The 10,939-nt window shown below is 38.2% G+C and overlaps 1 protein-coding gene across 2 annotated transcripts in view; it reads left to right on the top strand.

The window, feature by feature from the left end:
• The first annotated feature begins 2,784 nt into the window (after window positions 1-2,784).
• Window positions 2,785-10,939, top strand: part of LOC126921700 (obscurin-like) — a 46,056-nt gene continuing 37,901 nt past the window's right edge. The window contains exons 1-3 of one of the 2 annotated variants that reach the window (XM_050733454.1): window positions 2,785-3,000; window positions 6,180-6,248; window positions 6,370-6,434. In XM_050733454.1, the coding sequence (XP_050589411.1) occupies window positions 6,209-6,248; window positions 6,370-6,434 (105 nt within the window). In that variant the 5' untranslated portion in view covers window positions 2,785-3,000; window positions 6,180-6,208. Of the gene's footprint in view, window positions 3,001-3,428; window positions 3,447-6,179; window positions 6,249-6,369; window positions 6,435-10,939 lie in introns of those variants that run through there. The other variant, XM_050733455.1, reaches the window with a different exon arrangement.

Below are 10,939 nucleotides of genomic sequence, written 5' to 3'. Positions count from 1 at the left end.
TAAATCTACAGAAACATGTTCCACAGGGACGTGTGGGTACGTGTGTGCCGTGTGCGTGTCGCTTTCGCATAGGGTCGATCTACGTGCGATCAAAGCGACTTGGAGGATCGCCAAGTACACGCGTCGGCCTCAATTAGTCAGATATTATGTACGAATGTCCTACACGCGGCATCTTTGCATTAATAACACGGAAATGAACTTATAGCCGTGTCGTTTCGGCACAACGTAGTCTTTCAATCTTTTTATCGTTCCGTCTCGGTTAGCGCCGCTTCATGCGAAACATTTTTGGAGTATAATTGCGATAGCAATCACAATAATTCTACGATGCAATATGTATGACATTAATGACTTTTTAAGGTGATACCTGAGAATGTAAGATTTGTAGCTGCTTTATTTGCGACAAAATGATATTTTATGTTGTACTTGGACAGTGAAAGAGAGTAAAAGAGCAGACTTTATAACGTCTCTACGGGAAATTACTGCCTCAGACTAAAATCCCATTTATCTAAACTTCTCTCATTGCAACGAAATCCTAATAACTTAAAAATTTTGTTATTTCAGTATTAAATTAAATTAACTCTTCCTATTGAATCTATTTGTCTGGACTTACTTGTGTAATCTCCATTTATGTGAATGAAATACCATAAATATAAATTATGCCAATTTCTTGCGCTTGTATATTTCTCAAGTTATTGCAGGATAAGATGAAGAAACTGCAAGTACGCGACATCGTAAGCGAATTTATTTATACCAATACTTCATCGAAGCTGAAAAGGGCTAATTGTGATTTGTCTGGACTAAATGACAGGTGTCTAGTTGCAAGAAGAAAAACGGGACATATCTTGCCGGTCGTAAAAGTACATCGACAGCGAAACCATGTGGTGCACGTATTAAAACCAAGTCAGAACACAAATAGACTCCGAACGATCCGTCGAAGTACCATCGGCGCCGGACAGAAGACGGCTGTGAATAGCAAAAAGGACGACTGACTGCAGCTATAGACTGGCTGCCGTAGAAATTATGGTCTGTACAACGCATCGCAAATACAACGGACATATCAGCTGTGGACCAGGAGAGAAATCCCTGGAGACACGTTAGGCATCGATTATTATTAGAACCAGCCAAAGCACAACCGATCTTCGTTCGTCCGCCTCGTCGACGATATTGCAAGCGTATCCAATGGTGCAGATAATTCGCGTCACTGCACTCTCTAAACCACCCTGAAATTTTTAATTATAGTGCAGAGGATACATAGTGTCATGGAAGAAAGATTAAGTGGGAGGAAAAAATTTGAGAGTTTGAAAATTGGTCTATACTTTCTATTACTTTTAATCGAACGTTTAGTGCACGAACATTTGAAAATTTTTATGCGTTATGCTTTCTGTTGTTTTTCATCGAATTTTGAATGCACCAATTATGAAGATTTTATGAGTTATGCTTCCTATTGCTTTTTATCGGTTCTTAAATGGGCCAAATTTGAAAATTCTGTGATCTGCGCTTTCTATTTGCTTTCTCTCAGAATTCAAAATTGGAAAATTTCATGATTCCTATTTATAAATAAGTGTACTATAAAATAATTAATAAATTTTATTTGTCGACACGATTAAGGATAAAGCAAATTGAGAGGTAGGTGCGCCAATGCCATAGATTGAATTCTATGCACATCATGACGATGACAAAGCGCTCGTCACATCAAAACAATTCTGTTTACGAACAGTGCGTACAGTTTGGGATAGTTTGTAAAATAGTAAAATAATCACGTTAAATCTCTGCTAGATCGTAAGACGTCGATGATCGCACGAATTAGACTGGCAAATTATGCTTGTGAAATGGACAGTATTTTTAAATCGATCGATGCCCATCAATTGCGTAATCGAGTATTTCTAATTATTTAATCGAACCTTGGCGCGCGTACAGCTGCTTCAACGAAGACGATTCGAAATGCGAAGCGATAAGAAATTAATTACACAAAGGAGAAGAAGTTAATATTTACGACATAAAGAGACACGCTTTTAGACGCACATAATGGCCATTGTCGATAATTCACAATTGTGTAATGATCCTTGGTTAATTACTCGAAGAATCCTTGGCTCGCGTACAGCGACGCGAGGATGCTAGAGAGGAATACCAAAGGTCGCCATTTCTGCAAACGAATACTTTTCTATTGTATCATTAACAAAATTATCTCCTAAAATCAAGTACAATACTATCTTAACTCTTCAACCCATTTTTCTAAGATTACTAGCTACTTCTCTAATTTTTCTATAATTCCAAATTTCCTCGATTTTATTCTACATTATTTACTATTTCTACCAATAAAACATCTACTAATTACCATAACGAAAATTCATTACGATAATACTTTAGATCGTCAGTGTTCTCTTTTAAGATTCCTATATACTTTATTTCTTAATCCTTTAATTCAAAATATCTTCGATTTTACGCTGCATCACTTTTCCATTTCCACGAACCTTCTCTTCAATAAATCTTCGGCCAATGCTTACAACGACATGAAACAACAAACGAAATTTCGGTGGAACCGGTGCATCGAACAACAGGTGCGTTGTTCCATGAACTACCTCAAGAAGAGAAGATGAACGAGGATGACGACGACTAGAAGGATGCCAGAGCGATGTCGATGCACAACGCACGGTTATAAGTGAAAGAAACGAAGAAAGGAAAGAAGACGACGCGGGCCACGATGAAGAAGACGAAGAAGAAGAAGAAGAAGAGGTAGAAGAGAAGCGTGGAGGGTGTCGGGACGCCTTGCGGCTGGCATTGGTAGCAGTCTCGAGATAGCCGCCGGCTGGCTTCCTCACCGCCTCGGGGGATTTATTCGGGGATTCCGAACGCAAAGTGGTGAACGATATATCCAGTGGCTGATCCATCGATCCACCGTGTACATCCAGTGCTCAGCGTGTTAACGAGGGTCGCGATCTACCTTCGTTCGTCGACGACAAAGAAACTCGATAAACCGACTCTGAATGTGTTTAGCTGGAGGTGAGTCCGTCTAGCATTTTCACCAGCTTCTTTTTCGTACGTTCGTTCTTTCCTCTTTCGCTGGCCATCGTGTCAGCTCGTCGTCGTGCTATTTTCGTGAGTGTTGTGCAAGTGTCGATCTCGCATTCAAGCGGTACACGAACAGCAGCGTGCTGGCTTCACGCTCGGATCCACCATTCGAACCCCATTCCGCCGGGTTCTTTGAAGGTTTACAACTTCCTCGTTCGACCATCCCCTGCTAGACAGGACTTAGTGTCTCTCTTTCACTGTCATCGATAGATTTTTTGTTATTATCGCCACTGGCCTTGGACGATGCTGCCTGTGCTCGGTGAATTTCGACCGATTATTTCGGGACGCATGGTGGATGAGCTGCTTTCTCAGGAGTATCGTCTTCGAGATATCAGTGACGTGCGATTGAAAAATAAAAGCTGTTACAAACGGGGCTGGTATGTTATGAAATGAACGCGAGCGCGGCCTTGAGTTCTCTATTGCGCACCGGATGATTAATTTGTTTCTCGAAGAGGGTTAGATGTTATACCGGAATAAAATTGTACGATTGTGTCATTTCATTCTGGATTACATTCCGGATAAAGAGTAGCGTATCTTTTCGATTAACAGAGATATTTTGATGACTATCGATAGTTAAGAAAATTGAGAAAAATCGGGGAAGATTAAGTTAGCTATGGATGAAGACAACGTTTGTTCAACGAGGAAATTCATTTCATCGGTTCTTATCAGACGGTAGAAAGTATTCGTGATATTTATGTATATGGAGCCTGTCTTATCTTCGACGAGCTGTCGACGCGGTGACAGATATGGAATGCTGTCAACTTGCCATGCGGAAGCACGCGAATAGGGTGTAACAAATCTTCTACTGATTATCACTCGTCTACTGCGAAAATTTCTATGATTAATAGCTTTCTCTCGCATGGAAATAACTGATCGTTTTCGTTTTCTCGACATATTTAGTTAAAGCAGCAAATAACTGCACAAACGTCGACTCATCTTTCGACTGTACATCTAACTTCTCATGTAATACAATCTATTTAATGATTATTTTTAACATCAGTCTTTTTAAGCTTGCGCTTTAAGGCTTCTCTCTCTTCTCACTCAAACGATTTATTGAGAGGAATACAAAGTTATATCATGACTGCAGTCAAAACATCAAAGTCTTTTTAATGGGATGATGATACTGGTACGACTTTGATCCATCAACCTATGCTGTGAAACTCGCGATGAAATAAAATTCTGTGTTACATGCCCAAGGTGCGTCGTAAAATAGCTGTGCCATTTTGCTGGCACAATTTCCATCGCGACACAACTCGTCCAGTGAATTAAACCGCGAACAGTCCAGTCGAAGGCCAAGTTTTTAGGTTCGCGGAAAGATGACTAAACGAACATGACCGCGATGAAGGTAGCCCACGCGTTTCCAAGGTGCGCTACTCAAAATATCTAACTGCGTTATGTCTTCTTGAGACACAACAAGTTGCTACAGCGCGCAATAATGTAAATCATTCAATAACGCAAGTCATTTTCACGATATGATACTTAATTAACACTGATTTTTGCTGTACTTTTATCGTTCTTCAACAAATTTTTATCGTAGAATTTAAGGCTCGATATTTGAAGCTTTATTCTGAATACACATGGACGTAAATTGTACAGTATTCGTGGCTTTTCCGCTTCTGCACCATTTCAACGTCTAAAAAAAGAATTCGATCGAGTCTAGTAGTATCGGCTGTTGGTGATTGAATTGGATTAGCAGAACAAGTTTATTTTCATTTGATGGCATCAAAGGAGATGAATCCTTATCGAGGGTGTAATGTTTACTTCTTCCTCGTTGTCTTTAACAAAATTGGGATTAAATGATCGTCAAAGAATTAAGGAATAATAGTTAACAAAATGTAAAAACATTATTTTTTGAAATTACTAAACTTTATTAACATCATTCTTAAATATGATAAAAATATGATTTTTAAAGTTATTTTTTATTTAGTTTAATTAAATTTACGTTACAATATTGCGTATAATTTACATTTTCAATCCAGTTAAGTTTATGAAAGGTATCGTACGAGTATATTCTCGCTGAACGGCGTTGAAGCAGTCAATTCAGACTGTTTATCAAGCTGGTTCGATAATACTTCCTCCATCGCGTTGTATGAACCAGCGTAAAGCTTCGTGTCTGGCGCGTGGATTTCGACGTCGAAATCAATGGCGGAAGTGACCCGATTAGCGGCGAAATACAAGAAAATGCGGCCAACATCGTGCGGTGCTAGGTGGCCAGCCAATCAGACGAACGAATACGGGTGCCGCGTGTCGGAAATAGATTTCGCTTAAACTAAAGGTTGATCCACCGACGCCACTTTAACCATCTACGTACAACGTTCGATTTACCCCCCATGAAATCGATCGAAACTTCCTAGTGACCGCCACACTTTTCATGAAATATTTAAATTTACCGCGCAAATACGCGGAAGCAACATCTATATTGTGTATAGTAATATTTATAGCATTATTGTAGAGTTGTATAGCCTTGCTACATTTATTAAACAATTGTTTGAGATTTGATGACAACGTTCTCTGTTTAAATATGTGATTTTTTAAAGTAGTAAAGTAAAGAAAAATATATTGGTGAAATCAAAATTGCGCGCTAAAGAGAACTGCGCATGGCTCAGTGCGCAGGCGTAGTGCATGATATAAATTCCTTTGCATTCCTGCGTGTTTAAATTGCATAGAAGAGCTGAAAAAGTATTGTGAGAAAAAGTTTGATAGTCATTACGTTCTTGTATGTATTTGATAATGGATTCGAAGTAAAATATGAAGAGATTAAGGTAAATTTAGATTGAGTTTCGTGAAGGGGATTCGCTTTCTTATGACACTGAATAGAGTGTAAGTGATGAATGTGGGGTTATGAATTTGTATAATTGATCACTCCACATTACTTTCTAAAGATTATATTGTTAATAGAAAGAGAAAATATGTAATCAGAAAATGATTTAACAAAGTCGATAAGTTACCTACTGGTCGAGAAAGAGTTTACATCTTTACTGAAATCCGATATTTGAATCACCGTTTAGATTGAGATGGCAGCACTGCCATCATAAACGGAAATTCAGAATTAAGAACATAAATTAAATATTATAACGTAACTTAAAGTTCTTTTTCTTATTAATTTTTAGAATGATAGTGTAATGTGGAATTCACCGCAATGGCTTCCAACACTTCAATTACGTCCAAATCGAAACAAGGTAAGTTACACAACGATTCGTACGATAAAAGATTCACATCCAAACAAATTGAAACATTAAAATTTTTAATGTAAGACAAACAGTAGAGTTTTAATAACACCGTTGTTAAATCTGTGTCCAGAAATTTCAGCGGAGATAACTCGAGTCATCAGACGAGAGGGAATCACGATTGAGTCGTCAGGCAGGGTGAGTTACGCTTTCAATTCCAAACGTTACCTCGTAAAACATTTAGTTCTCACGAGTAATAGAAACATTAACCCTAGAGAATAATATCAATGACAATAATCTCACGAAGAGAACGGCTATTTCGCCCTTATTATCGGAAGCTTCTTCCTCCTATCAAAGTGACGTATAGCGCGCAAACTGGCATTGCGGTTTTACGTGCTCATTAACTGCGCATTCTCGAAGGAGACAACGCGAATAAAGGGCGAAACATCAAACGTTTTTGAGTAATTGGCTAAATGGCAACTAACAAGACGTATATGCCTCCACGCTAAATACGTTACGTCACGATACCGCCATCTAAATTAAACTAAAACCAAGGCGCACCGCACGAAGGTAGATAGAATATCTGGTTCGATGCCAAAGACTGAAGACAACCAAGAACTCACCGCCATTCCAACTACTCCCGCAATGCACGAACACGTCTCTCATTCTTCTCAGCGATCATCTCCCTCTCCCCCCACACCGCTTCCTTTTCTCTTCAGCTACTGTCTCATCCCTTAATTCAGCCAAGCAGATTCTTTTTTTCTACCGAGTCCACCGACATGATTTATACGAAACGCATTCTGTCGGTGTTTCACGCTTCCTGGAAAGCCAATCTGTTAACGTGCCGGTCCTGGCCAACGGCGCGCATGCCACTCGAATCCGAAACGTCTCGTTTCCATCCTTAATTAGGCCTTAATTAATTACAAAATATCTGGCATTCTTTGGTACATATACTGGAAGCAATATATTATACTTGCTTGTTCGATCCAGCTAAGGCAATACTGCTACTATAATGAGACAAAATATGATTCGTGGTAACGAATAATGAAAAAATATTACTTGGATATAGCATTAACGCTCGAAAGATGGATCACGTAGATCTACGCTTTTATTCCCAAAACGTAGATTTACGTTTTCAATTATGATTTTACGTTGAACTTTTTGGTTTTCGGACTTGCATGTATGCTTCCTTTCTCATTGTATTATGTTTGTTGTATTTTAAGATGAACTGAACTTTGCACTTGAAAATATGTGAAGATATAGAGAAATATCAAATAGTGAAACTTCTAAATTAGAAACTGGCTTAGTAATTTAATAGCTCTTCGATAATTATTATTCTTGGAACTCTGTCAATTCTCTGGAATATGCAGCAATGATACTGTTATTGATTTTGTTGATCCACTCGCATGGGTTTTTTATACCAAACATTATAACAAACAGTGATCGTTCATCGCGTGACGGAGAAAGTCTTACATATCTTCTGGTACTTCTCACAACTGGTGAAATGCAAACCTGATCGTTGCATACGTTATGCAAAGCAAACAATCCAAAGATTTCTCTTGTTATTCATTCATCCATTCGTTCGTTCGTTGCCACTTATCCGGATGAGGCGTATTAATTTAATTTCATACTTCTACAGTAACATATTTTCTTGATATCTAAATACTTTGAATTCTGGAGTTATGAATTTCGCAATTCCAAACTGTCTTGTGATCTACATTCTTTGAAGATTGTATTTCGCTGTATTCAATATTTTCAGGTCATCTGCAAAATAAATTATCCAAAGGGAATTTCAAAAATAGCTTGATTCTGGAAATACAGGAGCACCGCTCGTCAGCTTCATCCCTCATTTCAAAGCTCTAAAATATGAAGTTCACCGGACGAACATCACAGTCGTTGGAACAGACAAAGTCGAGTCAATTGACATATATCCAAAGGACCTAATGATCCATAACCGAGTTATGTTTAGATTTGGCTTTCCTTTAATCATAAATCACCCGTTAGATCGGTTCTTTGTACAAAATTCACGTGGATGGCGTTATATGCAACCATCTAGCTCGGATAAGATCATCGAAATAGAATCGTCTCCAAGGTGACTTAAATTAAATTGTAATTTCGCTTAACGTTAAATAATTCTAGCATTTGCGCTTTTAATCGGTTTTATGTTTAAACGATTCAATCGATCCTGTCGTTACCCTTCCACGAGTTGTTGAACGATTTACGCGATCGCTTAAAATATTCTTCCTGCTCGATCGTCATACAAATTCAATTTATGAAAGAAGAACGTAATAGGTGTCATAAATAGTTTCTTTATCGAATGCGGATCCAATGAATCACGCACGGTGGCGTTGACACGTTGAGTCTCATGCAGTGAAGAGTTTGGCAGACGATCAAAATCACATCAATGTGCCAATAGAAATTGTGACGCTGCTGCTTCACGTGCAGGTTTAACAGTTTTCAGTAAACGATAACTGGTTGTCAAACGTACGTCTGGCAACTTAAAAATCGTACATCTTCATATTAAATCATTGCCGATAGAAACGAGTTTTCGAGGTTCTCAACGTTGAAACGAATGGCACGCGCAATTTATATTATTCACGTAAATGTATCCAATGACTCACTGAAATAGAAAATTAATTTGTTTGGTTTTTACAGTGTGCTTTGAGTTAAAATTTCATGTCATCTTTGTATAACTTATCGCCATCGAATCGGCCAAAATTCAACGCACGGGCGATTTCTCGTAAATCAGCGCGAACCTTGGAACGTCCAATTATTGTCTGGCTGCAAGTTCAAGCTTTATCGTAAATCGTTCCGAACAAAATGGTTCTGAGCGATTGTTTGTTTCTACAAAGTTATGAAACGTCTGGCAAATGAGGGAAATTGATATTTCCCACTCCTCCTCCTCTTTTATAAAGAATTATGGCTTTGGTGTGATAGCATATATAATCTAACAATATAATAATATTATCGGGTAAAAGCGATTAGAGCAATTTTTGATTTTGCATCATAAATGCAAACCTCTAAACGTAGCTGTGCTTCAGACGTCATTTCGCAAAGACCTTAGACATTTCGTTCGTTTCAATGTTATAGTCTGAGAGAGACATCTTATGCTCATTTTTCCACGTAAATATCATTATTCTTGATGCAGTCGTAGTTGCCAACGCTAAGACAGTCATCAGGAAATTAATAATCAGAACAGAGTAATTTCTGTTCGGTGTGACTATATTGTTGCTCTTTATTTACGTTCCACATTCCACAGTTTTTGGTTTTAAACGTGCACATATCAGCAATTGTATCATTCTATCTACGCATATTCCCTTTTTCTTCGCACTGTTATCATAAATTTACCGAAATCGCACGCGCAATATCAAACGTCGAAGACGCATGGCAATGTGTCAATTCCATTTCGATACTTTGCAAGATGCAAATGATGTTTAGATTGTTTGACACCTTCTGCCGTAATACATCGCGCGTATCGAAATTTATCTGGCATCTTGAAAGCGAAAATTCGGCCGATAATCACTGAAAAATGGTAACAGGTGCCTTATCCATCTTTTGTAAATTACGTTTCTGACACTTGTGCGCGGCAGATTTATTACGCGGTAGATCACTTGCATCGCTCGATGTACGCCGGAATAAATAAATTCCTATTCGTTGAATTAATTACAATGGTCAATGGACAAGAGGAAATTAAAAATTGCCACCATACGAGTATAGGTAACCTTTTTACTAAACATTTTTGACCATGTTTAAGGCATATATTGTTATGGGTATTCATTATCTTTGTCAATTGTTACTACTGTCGATTATATCAATTGCAACAATTGCAACTGTACATTTTGTACACTCTAATTCACATCAAAAGAAACGCTGTTACACAGATTTATAGTAACAGGTTTTAAGGGAACAGATCTTGAAGAACAGAAACAAAATAATTATGAAAACTAAAAGCAGTGAGAAGCATTATCGCCAATTTATGGTTTATGTCGATGTACTATAAATAGCAAAGATTGTTCATTTACGATCGTTTTCGTCTTTTACCCTACGGTTTTCGCGGAACAATTCGGTGGGTCGATAATTTTAGAGGATCGAATCGGACGAACGATATTTCATATCGTGACCGTAAGTAGGTCGCGAGAATAGTTTCTCATGCGTACAGCTCGAAATGCGGCGCGATTTATATCAAATAATGACGCAACGGTCCTAAAGAAAGAAATTGGGCCTGAGGTAGGCGTTTGTGGCAACAATCGGATCGCTTGAAATAGTCGACATCAACATTGCCCTTTTCGCTGCTTATTTGTTAAATAAACCTTGCAGCCGTCCAGTACAGTTACCGACCACCAACTGCAACAACTTTCTATTTTTCCAGTGAGAAAGCGCACGAGGATTAGAAGGCTCCATCGGTGATTTCATTGTCCTATATCGAACGGTATTTTCGTTGGTGTTTTCACAAGATCCTATCAGGCTTTCGTTTCAGCCCATTTGCATCTATGAATCGCACATAGCGCGAGTAAACCACAAAATCACAGTTTAGTTCATTCAAACGCAATTTTCAGACCATATTCCTTCGTGAATACGAATTTGATGTAATTGGGCTGTAAAGAGTATTGAATTTTCATAACACTGAAATCAATGAACTTATGCAATTGCATAAAACGAAATAGATATTCATAGGTGGTCTTTATTTTCATCTTCAAGCGAGT

This window comes from Bombus affinis, chromosome 11, assembly GCF_024516045.1.
Source record: "Bombus affinis isolate iyBomAffi1 chromosome 11, iyBomAffi1.2, whole genome shotgun sequence".
NCBI classification, from domain to species: Eukaryota; Metazoa; Arthropoda; class Insecta; order Hymenoptera; family Apidae; genus Bombus; species Bombus affinis.
The sequence above is the reverse complement of the archived record's forward strand: the minus strand, read 5'-3'. Positions and strand labels throughout refer to the sequence as shown.